General features: G+C 41.4%; 2 protein-coding genes across 2 annotated transcripts in view; one reads left to right on the plus strand and one right to left on the minus strand.

Annotated features, from left to right (window-relative positions):
- The first annotated feature begins 2700 nt into the window (after positions 1 to 2700).
- LOC109464883 (probable serine carboxypeptidase CPVL) lies at positions 2701 to 13555 on the plus strand. The gene is made up of 13 exons (XM_019761978.1): positions 2701 to 2748; positions 5707 to 5912; positions 6339 to 6454; positions 6875 to 6989; positions 7831 to 7889; positions 8898 to 8977; positions 9435 to 9501; positions 10066 to 10188; positions 10860 to 10991; positions 11512 to 11598; positions 11785 to 11958; positions 12591 to 12773; positions 13225 to 13555. The coding sequence occupies exons 2-13, from the start codon at positions 5714 to 5716 to the stop codon at positions 13321 to 13323; spliced, it is 1434 nt and encodes a 477-aa protein (XP_019617537.1). The 5' UTR covers positions 2701 to 2748; positions 5707 to 5713; the 3' UTR covers positions 13324 to 13555.
- A 3104-nt stretch (positions 13556 to 16659) lies between these two features.
- LOC109464868 overlaps positions 16660 to 19751 on the minus strand; it is a 20654-nt gene continuing 17562 nt past the window's right edge. The window contains exon 14 of the mRNA XM_019761958.1: positions 16660 to 17138. Coding sequence (XP_019617517.1) covers positions 17119 to 17138 — 20 coding nt within the window. The 3' untranslated portion in view covers positions 16660 to 17118. The remainder of the gene's footprint in view (positions 17139 to 19751) is intronic.

Genomic DNA, 19751 nt, shown 5'->3' on the forward strand with positions numbered 1-19751 from the left:
GCACCAAGTCCCTGGTGTGAATCACACGGCCAGGACAACAAGGGAACTTGGCTTGTGCGTGGGACATCTTACCATGATAGATGCGTCATGGGGGCTGACACTGTACAGTCCAGAGGGAAACTTCTTCCTGTGGTATAAACCCTATTTACCCTTTTCTGGGTCTGCGTGGGGGGGTTCCAGTGTTATAATGGTACATCTGACATTTTAGGAGACTTCTGGATGTTGAATCTGATGTCAGTGTGATTTGAATTTACATTGTAGTACATGCATGTTGACAGCCTTTTCCTCCACATGTGCTTGCAGAAAAATAATGACGTTTGCCCATAGGGATCATTCTTCCTGTAGAAAATCCTTTCCAGAAGTCCAGGAGTTTACTTGCTCAACTTGCAGGCTGGTTTATTGGAATACAAACCTTTCACAGTAAATTGAGAGTTAATTGTTATCAAGATGAATAACTTTCCAATTATGAGATTTAATTGTTAAATCAACTACTGACATTTATTATTCAAATTATTGCACTCAATTATTTATAAAAACATTGTGATGTGTTTAACAATTTAATATTACCACTAATCTGAGGAAAAACCTAGACAAAAGACAACCTTTAGTGAGACAAATCTCTATGCGCGTTCATCATTTTTTTCAGAAAACACCTGGAGAATCCAGTAACTAACATGACTGATCACACTAAACAATTTTAACATTTTTGCACAATATTTATATTACCACATAGTATGAGTCTACAGAGAAAAGGTTGGCTCTCAGATATGAAGTCATCCAACCATGATTGGCGAAACACAAACAAACTGGGCATACTGCCCATGATATGCCTTTGCCAAGTTTAGCTGCCCCCATAAGGCCATGTTGATTTGATTATATGGATGACATCTGCGCGCGCATGAATTTTCGGCCGTTTCCAAAAAAAAAAGTTTTCAACCATACTGTAAATCGTACAACAGTTGCAAAAAATGAGCAAAAATATACCGTAAGTTAAAAAAAAATAAGTAAAAAACTATACCAATGTCGTAGAATGCCAAAATCAAACGAAAAAAAGACGAAATTGTAAGGAAATGAAGTTGAAGATTAGATTATTCGCCAAACCATATTCTGTCCCATTTGTTCAACCCTCAAGACCACGTACATTTCATAATGAAAACAACTTTTTTTTTGTCAAAACTTTTTTTTTATTCGCACGCGCGCATCAGTTTTGGGGCTCCCGGAGGATGTCATCCATATAATCAAATCAACATGGCCTAATTGTCAAACCGTCCCTGCCCAGCTGCGACCAGTTATACGTCACAGTCTGCCGGGGTGCCAACTTTGGACTTGACAACCAAACAATGGAGGCTCAGCTGTCATCGGAGTTCAAGTTCATTACTTATCGTAATGGGTGAATAGGAAATCCATGCATATTTCTGGGGACTTTAGGCTGACAGAGCTGTCTTATCAAGAAATACACAGTAGCCTCAACAGTGGTTCTTCCTTTCGACCAACCAGAGCGCGCCTTTGACATGATTGACAGATCTGTGTCAGGCAGAGGTTTTCAATGACAGACTAGCGGGGGAAATTGGACCAATCAGAGCAGGCCTTTGATATGATTGACAGATTTGTATCAGGCAGAGGTTTTCAATGACAGACTAGCGGGGGAAATCGGACCAATCAGAGCAGGCCTTTGACATGATTGACAGATTTGTGTCAGGCAGAGGTTTCCAATGACAGACTAGTGGGGAAAATTGGACCAACCAGAGCGCGCCTTTGACATGATTGACAGATTTGTGTCAGGCAGAGGTTCCAATGACAGACTGGGGACCAATCAGAAAAGAGATGTCACATGATTGATGTTTTCTTGAGGAGAAATGATTTATGACATTTCAACAATCAAATATATACATATGTTGACATGAAATTATGAAGAATGTAATTATTTTAGTGCACAAATCTGCTGTTTTGAAATAAAGGCAAGAATTACAGATTATTGACAGAGATAAGGCTTGTGTGTGTGTGTGCGTGCGTCTGTATTTGTGTGTGCGTGCCTATGTGTGCGAGTGTGTGTGTGTGTGTGCGTACGTGTGTGCGTACGTGTGTGTGCGTGCATGTGTGTTATAATAATGTGTGTGCGCGCGCGCGCGCGTGTTTGTGTGTGCATGTGTGTGTGTACGTATATGTGTGAGTGCTTGCGTGTATGTGTGTAAATGTGTTTTGCTGTGAGTCCCAATACACACACTACCCTGCTACATCCTAGGTGATTTACAACCAGCAAACTAAGTACTGTCACTTTTAGAATGCACTAACCTTACTGTTTCTTGTGGCTGTCCTTAGTACTGAAAATGGCATCCAATGCTGCTGGCTACTTTGACTTTGGAATCCAAATAAAAACTTTTTTCTGTTATATTAATGTTCTGAGTATATTAAACGTTTGGTTATCTAGACAAACTTAAATCCAAGGAAAGGCTAGCGTTTATGGAGTAATTAATCTAACGGCGACATCTAGCGGTGGTTGTGTGAACTACAAGCTAAATGTGCACAACAATACAAACTAAAGGCCACAAAAATAAAGTAGCCGACTAAATGATTATAACTTACGGAGGATCTCGTTGTAAGCTGAACGACTTGCTCGAAAAAATCACTTGGACAAAGTAGTGGAAGGGAAACGGGCCACGCAAATTCCGTGACCCCCAAACTTCGGTGGGAGACCAACAATATAAACATGGCGTGACCCGCGTCGAACATGTGATGTGACATCAACAGGTAAGTTCGGCGTTACCGTGAAAGTTNCCTCCACATGTGCTTGACAGAAAATAACGACGTTGCCCATAGGGATCATTCTTCCTGTAGAAAATCCTTTCCAGAAGTCCAGGATTTTACTTGCTCAACTTGCAGGCTGGTTTATTGGAATACAAACCTTTCACAGTAAATTGAGAGTTAATTGTTATCAAGATGAATAACTTTCCAATTATGAGATTTAATTGTTAAATCAACTACAGACATTTATTATTCAAATTATTGCACTCAATTGTTTATAAAAACATTGTGATGTGTTTAACAATTTAATATTACCACTAATCTGAGGAAAAACCTAGACAAAAGACAACCTTTAGTGAGACAAATCTCTATGCGCATCCATCATTTTTTTTCAGAAAACACCTGGAGAATCCAGTAACTAACATGACTGATCACACTAAACAATTTTTACATTTTTGCACAATATTTATATTACCACATAGTATGAGTCTACAGAGAAAAGGTTGGCTCTCAGATATGAAGTCATCCAACCATGATTGGCGAAACACAAACAAACTGGGCATACTGCCCATGATATGCCTTTGCCATGTTTAGCTGCCCCCATAATTGTCAAACCGTCCCTGCCCAGCTGCGACCAGTTATACGTCACAGTCTGCCGGGGTGCCAACTTTGGACTTGACAACCAAACAATGGAGGCTCAGCTGTCATCGGAGCTCAAGTTCATTACTTATCGTAATGGGTGAATAGGAGATCCATGCATATTTCTGGGGACTTTAGGCTGACAGAGCTGTCTTATCAAGAAATACACAGTAGCCTCAACAGTGGTTCTTCCTTTCGACCAACCAGAGCGCGCCTTTGACATGATTGACAGATTTGTGTCAGGCAGAGGTTTTCAATGACAGACTAGCGGGGGAAATTGGACCAATCAGAGCGCGCCTTTGACATGATTGACAGATTTGTGTCAGGCAGAGGTTTCCAATGACAGACTAGCGGGGGAAATTGGACCAATTAGAGCAGGCCTTTGACATGATTGACAGATTTGTGTCAGGCAGAGGTTTTCAATGACAGACTAGCGGGGGAAATTGGACCAATCAGAGCAGGCCTTTGACATGATTGACAGATTTGTGTCAGGCAGAGGTTTCCAATGACAGACTAGTGGGGAAAATTGGACCAACCAGAGCGCGCCTTTGACATGATTGACAGATTTGTGTCAGGCAGAGGTTTCCAATGACAGACTGGGGACCAATCAGAAAAGAGCTGTCACATGATTGATGTTTTCTTGAGGAGAAATGATTTATGACATTTCAACAATCAAATATATGCATATGTTGACATGAAATTATGAAGAATGTAATTATTTTAGTGCACAAATCTGCTGTTTTGAAATAAAGGCAAGAATTACAGACTATTGACAGAGATAAGGCTTGTGTGTGTGTGTGTGTGTGTGTGTGTGTGTGTGTGTGTGTGTGCGTGTGTGTTATAATAATGTGTGTGTGCGCGCGCGCGCGCGTGTTTGTGTGTGCATGTGTGTGTGTGTGTACGTATATGTGTGAGTGCTTGCGAGTATGTGTGTAAATGTGTTTTGCTGTGAGTCCCAATACACACACTACCCTGCTCATCCTAGGTGATTTACAACCAGCAAACTAAGTACTGTCACTTTTAGAATGCACTAACCTTGTTGTTTCTTGAGGTTGTCCTTAGTACTGAAAATGACATCCAATGCTGCTGGCTACTTTGAATTTGGAATCCATAAAAATGTTTTTCTATTAAGTCACAAACTTATTTGAATACATAATTCCTACTACCAGAGTATATTAAACGTTTGGTTATCTAGAAACGCTTGAATCCAAAGGACAAAGCTAGCGTTAATGCAGTAATCTAACGTTAACCAATATGTAACGGCGACATCTAGCGGTAGATGTGTGAACTACAAGCTAAAGGTGAACAACACTACAAACTAAAGGCCACAAAAATAAAGTAGCCGACTAAATGGTTATAACTTACGGAGGATTTCATTATAAGCTGAACGGTTTGTTGAAAAACAACATGTACACTTGGACAAAGTAGGGACCACAAAGTAGTGGAAGGAAATTCCGTGACCCCAAACTTCGGTAGGATACCAATAAACTTCGGTAGGATACTAAGATATTTTAGATCTCCTACCGAAGTTTGGGGTCACGGAATACAAACACGGCGTGACAACAACAGGTAAGTTCGGCGTTACCGTGAAAGTTACGTCAAAGTAGAGAGATAATTCGGGTATTTAAAGTCGAATATACTTCGTCAATGTCGTGATTTCGGACGGTAAAAGGTCATAAAATGGGTAGAATGGGGAGGGGGGCGGGGCAGAGTAAAGTTACCCTGGGTGCCAAACTAGTAGTATCGGGCCGTTAGCCGTTTTCCTTTTAGGCAGTCAAGAGCCCTTCGCCCGCTTCGGGGGAGTTGAGCCCGAGGGGTTTGTCCGGCCCTAGAACTAGTTTGGAAGGGTGGCCAAACTCCCCCCGCGCTAGACTAGGCTCAGGGGTCTTGCCGCCCAAAAAACGAGTTCTGGCACCCAGGGTAAGTTAAAGTAAGTCCTTCTTCATTCATTCTGTTTGTGTTACTTGAAAGTGTCGCAAAACATGTGACAAGTATAAGTTTAACCCTCCTAAAGGAAGGCACACGATGTTCTTCGAATATTTTATTGAGGATAATCATTTTTCACTTAAAAAGTTATGATAAGGGCCACAGATTATCAGGTACTGAACTCCTACATGTAATTAACTTAACGTTTATATCCATGAACTAAGCTTACTTCCTTTGTAAATAACGTTATACTTGACTCATTGATTGATATTTCATATTTAGTTGTATATTGCAGACATATAAATAATGATATTAAGATAATAATGCAGCAGTATATAGTTAAATATTAATTGCTAAGTTTTAATCTTCAAATGTAACAGTTTTACATTGTACAATCAGAGGAAAGATGCAGCCACAAAGAAACTGGCAAGTCCTTGTCCTTCTTGCGACCTTGATGACCTCCCAGTCAGCGGGTCAAGGTTGGAGTGGCGTCGGCCCGTTCCGCGCCATGTTTCCCAGGGTGCACCACAATATCCAGCCCGGTCGAGACTACGGAGACCCGCTCTTCCTCACTCCCTATTTGGAACAGGGCATGGCGGAGAAAGGTGGGTCAAGGGTCAGAGGTAAAAGGTACAAAGGTTAATGGTAAGTCAAGGGTCAGAGGTGGATCTGACCCTCAAGTGGATCTGAAGAGCTTAATATTTTGCCCTGATCTTTCTAATCTTCATTCGCTCATTCATTCATTCATTCTTTCGCTCTAATCTTTCATTCAGTCAGTCATTCATTCATTCATTCTTATTACACATAATAATCACTGAAGGGGAAAGGCAGAATATATATGTATTGGATCTTTTACTAGTAGTCATCATCATCATAGTCCTTTTCATCCTGTCGGACGATCAGTTCACAGTTTGTGGGCCTGGCGGTGTGCAGCTAGCCCAGGCCTGCTTCTGCAGGGCTTGTTGCAGATCACACAAGTGTATGTAATCATTAAATTGTTTGTTTGTTTGTTTGTTTGTTTGTGTGTTTAGCTCGAATGCTGAGTGAGGTAAACCTCCCCGAAACAACAGTCAACAGCTACTCCGGCTACCTGACTGTCAACAAAACCCACAACAGTAACCTGTTCTTCTGGTTCTTCCCTGCCCTGGTCAGTACTTTCAGTAATCTCCACACAGATTCAATAATACATGTAAATACTTGGTAAAACCCTGCACATACGTATTTAATGAACCTATCACATTATTACGTCACAGTTTGTTTACCGCAATGAATGCCAGTCAATCGTCGTTTATATTGTACAAGGGTGTGTAGCGCGGTGTGTATTTGTGTTACGCGTTAGCCTTAATATAAGGCTTTTAATACAGTACTACTTTCATCTAATGTCACAACTAAGGCACCCATTACGGCATGTAATGCTGTGTCAACAAAACTAGATGCAGCAAAAATCAAACCTACCTGACTTTGAAAACTTTGAAATGATCTTCAGAGTAACGTATCAAATATTACCTGGATGTGTGACCTTCACCGCCCTTAAGTTATTGGTAGTTACAGTTTGATCCATCTCCAGTCTGATTCAGAGAGTGCACCTGTCCTCTTGTGGTTACAAGGAGGGCCGGGAGGGTCCAGTATGTTTGGACTGTTTTCTGAGATGGGACCATTTTATATCACCAAGGATGCTGAATGTGAGTTATTATTAGTTACTAGTATGGCTATAGTGCATTATATAGTTTATTTATTTATTTATTGAAAATGCAACAAGACATTACACTGACTCTCAAGGCAGCAAAGCTGATGTTAGAGAGTCAACACATAAGGACAAAACATATAGGGCACATAATATCAACAGTGTGAAATTACAAAAAAAATGATCATAAGAACCTATATCATTCCAATTAGCCGAGTAAATATATGTACACATCTAAAATAACACATTTGGAGGTCAGAGGTCGATAAAATAAGTCACAGTCAGACTACCTTATATTAGAAAAAAAGGATACTATTATTATATAGTTGTTATGTCATGGTTAATATTTCCTAAGTTCCAAGGAGGAGGATGTTGTAAAAGCCTTGTAGGCTTCTTTCCTCCTCCTGCTCACAGTTTTTTCCTTTGTTTTGCATATTTGTTGATTAATGTTTGTCTTTTTATTGATGCAAATAGATATATGAAATGAAATTATGCTGTTTTCTCTCTGTCTGTCTGTCTGTCTGTCTCTCTCTCTCTCTCTCCCTCTGTCTCTCTCTCTCTCTCTCCTCTTTTGTCCCATACATTTGTAAGCTTTAGGCATCAAATTTCTTTCTGCAAAAAAAAGAGCACCTGTATCAATTAACAAGAGTAGTGGTCTAGCTGTCATGGTATCTTGGGTAAAACTAAAGCACTAGTGACAAAACCACAGTGACTGTACTATCAGCTGTGCGAAAAATAGTTCACTTGCCTCTATTTTATATCTCAGTTTTATCAGCATGCCTTATGTTTCACCACAAACCTATGGTGATATGACAAAGTCTTCACTATTTTGGTTGCAGTAATGTTGAGAAAGACAACCTGGGTTTCTGAGTATTCCATGCTGTTCATCGACAATCCAGTATGTATTAATATTGATATGCATGCCCGTAGCCAGGATTTTGAATGCTTGAGGGACCAGCGAGCGCCATAGGCACGGGTTCCTAGGGATTTTGAAATATGAACCTTCTGAAATGGCATTTCATGCATTTTTGTGAGGATTTCAAAGAAAAAAAAATCAGAGATAACTTTTTATTCAATGGCAAAGTTTATATAGGCAGTTATGTACAATTCCAGCCCCACTGGTGATACGAGTCAGTCCATCTAAAGAAAAATCTTTGACCTTTCGATAAAAAGTGGACCAAAAAGTGGACCTTTGAGCCCCTCGAACTCCCCCTGGCTACGGGCATGATATGGGTGTTTATAATCGCTTCATTTTCACACTAAAATACTTGGCAGCTTCATTCAGCATAGATGCTGAGTTGCTGTCATGGTTCTGCATGTATGATGGTTTTGTTGCATCTATTAAATTCTTTATTCTTTATTCTTTATTCAAACAGTGGTCAGCCTAGCAGCAGTACATAAAGAACAATATGGACTGCTGAATTGCGCTGACCATTACATATACAACGAGGGTACAAACAGGACATACAGATTCATAACAATTACAGTATGTACAACATAAAAAAACAACACTAGGTCTGCTATTGATTATTAGAGAGTCTGATGGCTTGATGCAGAAATGACCTCTGCAGTCTGGAGGTTCTTGCCATGGGAACCCTGAGTCCACCCGCGTTCCTTAAGGGTCTCCCCGTGCTCGTCAGTCCCTCCACCAAGTCATGGAGGGGATGGTCTGCGTTTAGCATGGCTTTGAGAAGCTTCACGGCTGCCAGTAACAGAATGTTACAGAAAATGTATTCAGTGTCACTGACGACATGTAGATGCTACCTGAAACATCTGACCATTTTCAAAAACATATCCAGTTGCTTGAGTAACTGTTTTTGGCATATCTTATTACCTGGATGTCTAACCTTCACAGATGTAAAAAAAAATGACAATTTAATGATCATGACTGTGGTTCTGTACATAGGTTGGAACAGGATTCAGCTTTACTGAGTCCGACGCTGGATATGCTAGAAACCAAACAGCCATTGCAGACAACTTGTACAAGTAAGTAAGTCCATGTTGATTTGATTACTAGTATATGGATGACATCCGCGCACGCATGAATTTCCAAAAAAAAAGTTTTTCGACCATTCTGTAAATTGTACAAAATCGGTGAATATATGTCATATGTTGCAATAAAAGTATTTGAAAAGGATACTTCTGTCAATGGACATAGAATGTCGAAATCAATTCAGGAAAGAATGAAATGTGAAGAAATGAAAACAAAGAGTCTATCATTATTCGCCATACCATACTCTGTGTGTTTAGTTAATATTTGTTCAACCTTTATGACCATGCAGATTTCATATAAAAGGAAACTACTTTTTATTCGTACGCTCACATCAGTTTTGGGTTCCCAGAGGATGTCATCCATAGGCTCATTTATCTATATCAAATAAGGTGAAGTTGCAACCTTGTACTAAAGAATAATAGCCTGATTAGATTCCTGAACCTTTTTCAGTGCTCTGTTGCAGTTTTTCCAAATCTACCCAGACTACCAGAAGAATGAGTTCTATGTAACAGGAGAGGTATGAAAGACTCTTACTTTGTGTTAAACGATTAACCTCTAAAGTTGATTTAAGAATAAGAGCCCATGTTTGAACTTTAACAGGCTGTTTCATACTTTGTGATATTTTCCCCTATAATTCAAAAACGTTTTGATTTCTGTTACAAGGTATAGTTATCATAAGAAAAAAACAGGTACTGACAAGCAACTGGATATGATTTTGGAAAGTAACAATTTGAAAGTAATTCCAAAATCATATCCAGTTGCTTGTAATTGAGTAACTGGTTTTTGGCATATTACCTGGATGTCTAACTTTCACTTATGCAACGTATAAGTATCATGTTACAGATACAGTTAAATTTGACTTTACTAGATACACTGTCAAATTGTATGGTGTGATATATCTAGTTGCTGCCGCGCTGCGTGCCTGCGAAGCTGGTATGTTATGCCGAAGGGTGGTTATACCGGCAATACCGATACAGATACAGAAGCTGGTGTGTTATCCTGAAGGGCAGTTATACCGGCTATACAGATACAGATACAGAAACTGCCAATAAATATTCAGTAAGAAGTTTTTTTGTCCCAGTCCTATGCAGGGAAGTATGTTCCGGCGCTGAGCTACAAGATCCACTTGAAAAACCCGACAGCCAAGTTCAAGATCAACTTTAAAGGCATGGCCATCGGAGATGGTCTGTGTGATCCACTAACTGTAAGTAAGAAGAGCATACTTAGAAAAAAAATGTGTGCTGTTTCCGGACTGACCCTAGAAAAAATTACCAACCCTAGCATTTTTTTTGGTGGATCTCTGTAAGGCCACACCAATTTAATTTCTTGGTTAACAGATTTTTCTAGAAAAATAATGGAGCGGGCGGGCGAAAAAAAAGTAAAAATAAAAACAGGCCTAGGCATCCTATTATGGCCCAAAATGGTACGATAGGAGCCATGAAGTCAACACACCAGGTTGGTTCAAAATTTAAACAATGAATTTTGAACTTTTAACGATACCGTTGCATTGAAAGATGGAATAACTGTAACAACTAGGATAAAAAGGACTGTTTTCAACTGTTCAGGGCAAAATATGAGCATTTTGCAGTTGATTCTGAATTTTTATTTTTATTTCCAAATCAGAAAAAAAAGAAGCGGGCGAATCCGTTAACCAAGAAATTAAATTGGTGTGGCCTAAGGGATATTATTAATATTATTAAGTTTTTCAAGCTGATGCACCTTTTCTAGCTTCATGATCTGACACCTGAGTGATGAAATGTTGTACAGTTGGTTTTCTATCATTGACATTGAAAAATTATATTTTGTCCTCATGCAAGTTTATTAATACTTTGTTAAGCTGTATTGTGTAAGTTTTTAAATCGTGGATTTCTGCAGCAATATGCAAAGTTGCCGGAGTTCCTGTACCACATCGGGCTGGCAGATGAGCCTCAGAGGTTGAGAATCGGGGCGTTTGTGGACGTCCTTGGGGCTCAGATTGTGGAGGAAGACTTCCTGGGAGCGTTTAAGGTACAATTAAAGCTAGGGTCGTGTTGCATTCAGTAGCGTGTTTGACTCAGAACCAAAAGGTCCCATGTTTGAATCCTGCCATGTCAAAGTTCTTCTGCCCTTGGGAAAGGCACTTTAAAGTTTGCAGGACTTTCCTCACTTTACGAAATAGGTGTAAATGAGTACCCTAAGCTTCGAGTTGGTACGTCCTCTCAGATGTCAGGTAAACTTTCAAGCTAAGAGTTTTGCATCTTGTTTAATTAAACCTGCTTTCGTTGTTGTTTTTGTTCCGTAAATACATGTAATTTCATCAGGTTGGAAGATACTTAGGGTATAGAATTTTCTTCTTACACAACCAGTAATACGTTTCAATGTCTATCAGACACCTTCCTCAGAGCTTCTGACTGGAGTTCTGCAAAAGCGCCACCTACTTCGGCCATAAATAGCGGATAGTCTGAAAGACATCGAAACGTAACTGGTGAGAACGTTTACTGGTTGTGTAAGAAGAAAATTCCATACCCTGTTGTTTTTGTTGTTTCAGACATTTGAGACCATGCTGCTTGGAAACATGTCCTACTTCTATAACATCACAGGAAGCAATGACCATTACAACTACGTCAGAACAGAGGTAAGGCCTGAGGAAAAAAATGTTGTGTTTCCTGTTTCCCTACCAACCCTTGAAAAACCTGCTAGCGAAAATTAGACGAAAGTAGTACTGTATTAAAAGCCTTAATATCAGGGCTAACGCGATTGACCGGCATTCATTGCGTGACGTAATGATGTGATAGGTCCATTGATATTTGTGTTTAATCAGGAACCAGCACAGCAGGGCTACTATGTGGACTACCTGGCCAGACCTGAGGTGAGAAAAGCCATCCACGTGGGAAACCTGACCTTCCACGATGGGTCAGAGGTCGAGGAACACCTGCTGGGAGACTTCCTGCAGTCTGTCAAGCCATGGGTGGCGGCCATCTTGGAGAACTACAAGGTCACGGAACATTTTCAGATTTCTTTTATTTTTTTTGCATGAAAGTTCATCTGTGCTGGTACAAGTCATTATGAAATAAAGAAGAAACTTTACTTCCAACACTGGAATGAAATGGGAATCCCCAAGAGTCACAGGCAGCCATCTTGGAGAACTACAAGGTCATTCGATGAAACAAGCCCCAAGACGAGTCCTTTATTTTCTGGGTAGTACCCTAAAAATCAGCCTAGGGCCCTTCCAGTAACCATTTTCCGTCAGAATTTTGGGAATTTTTGCTCCATAAGGGTCAGTATACATTGGGATAGTGTGGTTTCAACTTAGTAACCTACTAGTCTAAGAATATTGGCTTTGAAAAATCGGGTTTCCAAGCCCTAAAAACTGCACTGGATGCCTTTAACCCTTGTCCTGCTGGCATTCCTGGCATAATTTTTACAAATAATTTCATGTCTTAATTAGATCATAGACCCCCATTTTGCCCTGCAGTGGCATAGTTACTTCCGCATTTGTTGCGTTTCGCTGCGGTTTGATGCGTTGCATGAGAAATACCCCCAAATTGTACCTATGCAGAGTGCTTTTTAGAACTGTATGTGCAGAACAACAATTGACTTATATTTCCAGTTCGTCTATTCTTACAGGTGTTGATCTACAACGGCCAGCTGGATATCATAGTCGGAGCTCCGCTGACGGAAAACTTCCTGTGGAGTCTTCCCTGGTCCGGACTGAAGCAGTACCAGAAAACGGACAGGACCGTGTGGAAGGTTAACCCTTCAGATACCGAGGTGGCTGGCTTTGTCAGGCAGGTCGGGAACTTTTACCAGGTGAGACTTTTAACCCTTGCGCTGCTGCCTTACACCGTAACCAGTATAAGTGTGACTAAGGCGAATACTGTCAATGGAAACTTAAAATGGTTAACCCTTTAAACACTAAGATGACTGGCTTTGTCGGGCACGTCGGAAACTTCTAAGAGGTGAGACTTTTAACTCTTGCGCTGCTGCCTTACACCGTAACCAGTATAAGTGTGGATATGGCCATACGGAATACTGTGGAAACTTAAAAAGGTTAACCCTTTAAACGCTAAGATGACCAGCTTCGTCAGGCAGGTCGGAAACTTCTAAGAGGTGAGATCTTTTAAACCTTGCGCTGCTGCCTTACACCCTAAGCAATAGAAAGTTGGTAGCAACCAGCTAAGTTTATTATTAGGGATGATATTATGAGAATCATGGACTGAAGATTCACATTCAAGTTTTTTCCGTGTTGTTCTGTTTGCAGGTGATTGTCAAGGGTGGCGGCCATATTCTTCCTTTTGACCAACCAGAGCGCGCCTTTGACATGATTGACAGATTTGTGTCAGGCAGAGGTTTCCAATGACAGACCAGCGGGCGAAATTGGACCAATCAGAGCAGGTCTTTGACATGATTGACAGATTCGTATCAGACAGAGGTTTCCAATGACAGACTAGTGGGGGGGGGGGGAATTGGACCAATCAGAGCAGGTCTTTGACATGATTGACATCTTTAGTTTGAGAAAGAATGTTATACATCATGTAAATTTGTATTATTAGTTAATATCTTGGATATGAGAGAATGAGAGACAATCCTTTGTTTGAAAAATAAAACAAGAAGCCATAGGTGACAATTCTCCGTGAAGTTTTATATATTTCAACAAAATCCCAAGCGTCAACGCCAGACCTACTGTGCAGACATTATAATTAGGCAACGGTTAATACAATGAGGGCGCGTCACAAGCATAAAACATACAAAGAGCTAAATCCATTACTGCTCCCAGGGCGTGTAAAGATACTGTGCTTCAAGTTCTAACTTCATTTTAATTACACACACACAATCATTGCATTCACATAAAGATCGGACTATCATGGTCGTGTCTAGTAACAAAGACAGCCCCACCGTCTTACGGTGCCTGTACCTAATTAAGCGCGCCTGGAACAAGCCAAATTCCAGCAACAGTGGCGGTAAGCACCGCGAGTGTTACTACCGCCGGCCAGATAACCAGGATATCTGCTTACAGTACCTCTGCTACCAGACAACTGCCTAAACCTACGGTCTATTCCACAGGATTGTAAAAGTAGGGATGTTTCGAAAATAACCATTTACTCCAATATCAAAACAGCTACGGTAAAATAAAAAGACGTGCATCATCCCGGACATAATGCAACACCACATGCGAAATTACACAGATATGCGACGTACGGCAGAATGCGTTTTGGCTGCGAACATCTTCCAAAAAACTTGGCATCTCTTAACCATGGGCAAAAACATCTGGAACCACTTATAAAAACCACCCCGTATCTGCATGAACTTTTACCTCCCCCCCCGCTATTCCAAACAACGCGTTTTTCTGGACCGTTCCAATTCGCCTCGTAATTGTAGGGGTGCGTCTGCGATATTACATTGACCGCGAAAGCAGCAACGGCAAAAATACACATTCGTGCATCAACACGGGCATGCCCGCAGACGGCGTATAAAATTGCGTGCCGATTACACGAAGAGAACCCAGTGTTTTGACTGCGAACATGAAAAATCAGCCGATTACAACACTCCGTCCGGAGGTCCTGACCTCCTTCACGGAGTAACAAAAGCTAAACCTAATTTTTACTTGCTTGCTTGTACAATTTTGATAAAGTTAAAAACTAACATTAATTTTTCCTTATACTAGTCAACTACAAAGATTTTAGGAAGACGGTCAGCCACCAGGAGGCCCATATTTGACCTTGACCTTCGGCTTCCTAAGACCTACCAGCATACCAAATATCACGTTCTGAAGTTATGCTGACTACAAATGTGCGGAAACACACACACACACATACACACACAGACACACACACACACACACACACACACACACACACACACACATACACGTACACACACAGACACACACACACACACAGACGCGCCAAAAATAATACCTCCATTTTTCATGGATATGGTCATCTTTAAACATATTATGTGAGTGTGAGAAAATAAACACAGACAAACAAATTCCCTTCACCAATTTTATTTTTCATTTTTTTGGTGTTAGTCAAATATATTTTTCAGCCCGCAGTATTAACCATTACCAGTAGTTAGTTGATACATAATAATTATTATGGTTTTAAGTATCATTCAGCCGGTATTGTATTAAGTTTTATCTTATTTCTATGAAAGCTGTTTCCCGACCAACCCTTGAAAAACCTGCTGGTAGAATCCATAGTTGGAAAGTTTAGTAAGCTTTGTTCCAACACTAGGAAAGAACTCACTGTAAATTTTTGGTTGATCCCGTCAACCTTCGTCAGATGTGCGATGCAATCGCTGATGACTTTCCGGAAGTCGGAAGCGTGATGACGTCATCGCAGGAGTGCATCAAAAGTGTCGGGAGGATGGGATCAACAGAAAATTTATGGCGAGTTCTTTCCTTGTGTTGGAACAAGCTTAAATTTTCTAACTTATCTTTAGTTATTCCTGTTAGTTGGTTTAGAGTGGTTTTAAAAATCATTAAAAGCAACTGAAAATTAGGAAGACACGAGTATATTTTAGGCTATTTTCACCAAATGCTCATACACATAGTGTACTGTTGCAATAGCTGCAAAATGAGTACATATAAGCTGTAAATTGAAAAAATAACATTGGGAAAGGATACTTAGGTCGCAGATGCCAAAATCCATTCCAAAGGACAGGAAGAAAATGTGAAGGAATGAAAATGAAGTCTATTACTCACCATGCCAATAACCGTGTGTTTTGTCATGTGTTCAACCATCATGAGCCCCTTTATTTCATTATGATAATGAAGGCAACTTTTTTTTTGCAAAACTTTTGCACGCTCGTATCAGTTTTGGTGTTCTTTCTTTCTTTCTTTATTGACATTGACAACAGGTCAAGACACAGGATGTCATCCACCTAGTCAAATCAACATGGCCTATATATATATAAAGTACAGTCATAAAAAGCATGCCCGTAGCCAGGATTTGAATGGGGCGGTTCTTCCCACTGCTTGAGGGGACCTCAAGCGCCATAGCTAGGCGTGAGGCGAGCACCGAAGGCGCGAGGTTCCTAGGGGGGTCTGGGGGCATGCTCCCCCGGAAAATTTTGAAAAATGAACCTTCTAAAGTGGCATTTCCTGCGTTTTTGAGATGATTTCCAAGAAAAAATAGATAAATTTTCATTCAATGACAAAGGGAGCAGTTTTTCTACGATTCCAGTCCATCTTTTCAAGAAAAATCTTGGACCTTTACATAAAATGTGGACCAAAAAGTGGACTTTTACATAAAAAGTGGACCAAAAAGTGGACCTTTGAGCCTTGTGGGGGAACCTCCCAAACAATAGAACCCCCCGAACCCCCCCTGGCTACAGGCATGAAAAGGCTAGCTAAATTATAATAATAACAAATTGACAATACTTGGTCAGGAGAGTTTGACCGTCACTTGGGGAATGTGTTGCTCTTACCACGGCCTACTCTCCTGACCAATTACTGACAGTACTTAATTAATACCCAAATCTTACTAATAAAATAAGTATCCATAATACTATAACACCTTAAGAAAGCCTAAAGTATATAAGGGGCAATGTGTACTATGTCTCTGTCTCTCCCTCTCTCTCTCCCTCTCTCTCTCTCCCTCTCTCTCTCTCTCGCTCTGTGTGTGTGTGTGTGTGTGCGTTATTATCCCATGTGTATTTGGGATAATATATTGTGTGTGTGAGCGTGTGTGTGACTGTGTGTGTGTGTGCGCGCATGTGCATATGTGTGTATGAGCGTGTGTGCATTATTATCCCATGTTTATTTGGGATAATATATATTGTGTGTGAGCGTGTGCATACGCGTGCATGTGTGCGTTTTTTAACATTTGGTTCTGTCGTCATGGTGATGTTCTGATGTCATGGTGATGTTCTGATGTCATGGTGATGTTCTGATGTCGATGGTGATGTCTGTCTGTCGGTCAGTTGGCGATGTTCTAAGTGTCATGGCAATGTTCTGTCGTCATGGTGATGTTCTGATGTCATGGTGATGTTCTGATGTCATGGCAATGTTCTGTCGTCAGGATGTTCTGATGTCATAGTGATGTTCTGTCGTCATGGTGATATTCTGACGTCATGGTGATGTTCTGACGTCATGGTGATGTTCTGACGTCATGGCGATGTTGTGGCTCTGACGTCACTGCCTCGCGCCGCCTTACTTACTGCCGCTGACGCCTGAAAAAGGCAGAAGCGGTCGTAAGAAATAGAACATTGGCGTGTCAAGATCATAGATATTGACCTCTCTACTCTGCATATACATACTAACCAATTATGTACAATACTCATTTTCACCTGAGCGAAGTGATGAAAGTCGTGTTAAGTTCCTTTCCCAAGGGCACAAGGTCGGTCGCAGGTCAGGACTCGAACCCGGGACCTCTCGGTTCCGAGTCGGGCACTCTGCCGCTACGCCACACAGACATGCTATAACTTAAAGTCTTGCTTACCCAGTTGACAGATGTGCAGGTAGCTGTTGGTGCACACACAAACACACACACACACACTTCGTTTTCCCAACACACACAAACACAAGTTAGCGTGAACCCCCCCCCACACACAGACACACACACACACACACACTTCGTCTTCCCGACACACACAAACACAAGTTGGCTTGAACCCACACACATACACACAAACACACACACACACACACACACTGTGTCTTCCCGACACATACAAACACAAGCTTGAACCCGCACAAACAAACACACACACACAGGCCTGCGCGCGCACAAACACAAACACACACACACACACACACAAACGTGCCATTTCTTGCTTACCCAGTTGGCAGATGTACGGGTAGCTATTGGTGCATGGCTTGATGTACCAACGAGGGGCCCGCTTGGGTTTCTTCCACAGAGTCACACAATCCCTGATCTTGTGCGGAGCCGTGGACTTCCACCTGTTGAAGGCTCCCAGAGGGGTTCCGTCGTTCCAGAGGTAAACGTTCTCGTCGTTAATGTCATCCAGGCCAATCCAGAACCGCCTGAAACAAGACATCGGGAATACTTCCTTATACACAACCTTCTTACCTTACTTACCTTCCTAAGAGCTTCTGACTGGAGTACTGTTAAGTAAACGTAGCTAGGGGCTGTTCCACTATGAATGAATTTATTTTATTGCAGGTATGGATTTTGAAATGTAGGAAGATGTTGGCAAAACGGAGGACAACGTCAGACATGGCCCTGCTTAGCCTAAGGTTTGAGTGTCGGACGACTCGGTTCACTAATAGTATCTGCTCGGCCGAGTTGACCAGGGTGGTGGGTCCAGTTGACTGGATTTCTGTATCTGTATAGCCGGTATAACCGCCCTTCGGCGTAACACACCAGCTTCTCTATCTGTATAGCCGGTATAACCGCCCTTCGGCGTAACACACCAGCTTCTGTATCGGTATAGCCGGTATAACTGCCCTTCGGCGTAACACACCAGCTTCGCAGGCACGCGGCGCGGCGGCAGCTAGCTATATCACACCGAACGGCTTGTTATACTCAATCTTTGCACATTTGATTGCAGGAGTTGTTTAAAGTTTTCTAGTGATGATGCCCCAACTGTGCTTGGTGGCAACGAGTTCCAGTCTACGATAGTTCTGGGGAAATACGAGTTTTGCGGTGAGCCGAGTTGGCAATGATCCGAGTCATTCCGATTCCCTAATCTTGATATTGCAAGTTGTTTCTCGAAGGGTTACCTTTCTCGTCTGCCTCTACTCTTCCTCTTAAATCATTGATCATGATAAGTGTGCCGCCGTTAAATAAACAAACAAATAAACAAACAAACAAACAGTTTACCTTTCTCGTCTGCCTTTCACACTCTTCCTCTTAAAGTGGTTCAGGATGAATGTATGGGTGGCGCTGTTCTTGATCATGACAAGGGTGCCGCCATTAAATAAACAAACAAACAAACAAACAGTTTACCTTTCTTGTCTGCCTTTCACACTCTTCCTCTTAAAGTGGTTCATGATGAATGTATGGGTGGCGCTGTTCTTGATCATGATAAGTGCGCCGCCATTAAATAAACAAACAAACAAACAAACAGTTTACCTTTCTGGCCTGCCTTTCACACTCTTCCTCTTAAAGTGGTTCAGGATGAATGTATGGGTGGCGCTGTTCTTGATCATGATAAGTGTGCCGCCATTAAAGAAAGAAAGAAATAAACAAACAGTTTACCTTTCTCGTCTGCCTTTCACACTCTTCCTCTTCAGATGGTTCAGGATGAATGCATGGGTGGCGCTGTTCTTGATCATGACAAGTGTGCCGCCATTAAATAAACAAACAAACAGTTTACCTTTCTCGTCTGCCTTTCACACTCTTCCTCTTAAAGTGGTTCATGATGAAAGCATGGGTGGCGCTGTGCTTGATCATCACAAGTGTGCCGCCATTAAACAAACAAACAAACAAACAGTTCACCTTTCTCGTCTGCCTTTCACACTCTTCCTCTTAACCCTACCTAGACCGGGGGGGGGGCGTCGTCACTGAATGACATCCAGTAAATTTCTAGCGGGGACCAATCAGAGGGCTGCTGAATAATTTGAATAATTTATCAGGGCCCACGGACGCGGTTCTTTCACTTGTAAAGTAGCCAATTACCACCGAGCCGGTGGCACACGATGGGCGAAAACATGTATTTCACACCCATTGTACGTCGACATAAAGCGCTTATACATTACAAACAGAATTTTCGTAGGACTGCCATTACTTTAGTTTGCAGCATGTGTATTGAGAACGAGTATCTTCATAATTCTGCTGGCTGTTTGTAGAAAAACGGCACAATAAAACAGTTTTCAATACC

Source organism: Branchiostoma belcheri, unplaced genomic scaffold (genome assembly GCF_001625305.1).
Source record: "Branchiostoma belcheri isolate BF01 breed outbred unplaced genomic scaffold, Haploidv18h27 scaffold142, whole genome shotgun sequence".
In the NCBI taxonomy this organism is placed as follows: Eukaryota; Metazoa; Chordata; class Leptocardii; order Amphioxiformes; family Branchiostomatidae; genus Branchiostoma; species Branchiostoma belcheri.

Coding starts and splice junctions, on each gene's coding strand:
- LOC109464883 (XM_019761978.1), top strand. CDS start 5,714: ATGCAGCCACAAAGAAACTGGCAAGTCCTTGTCCTTCTTGCGACCTTG. Junction 10,992..11,511: donor ACTTCCTGGGAGCGTTTAAG/GTACAATTAAAG, acceptor TTGTTGTTTCAG/ACATTTGAGACCATGCTGCT. Junction 11,959..12,590: donor CCATCTTGGAGAACTACAAG/GTCACGGAACAT, acceptor CTATTCTTACAG/GTGTTGATCTACAACGGCCA.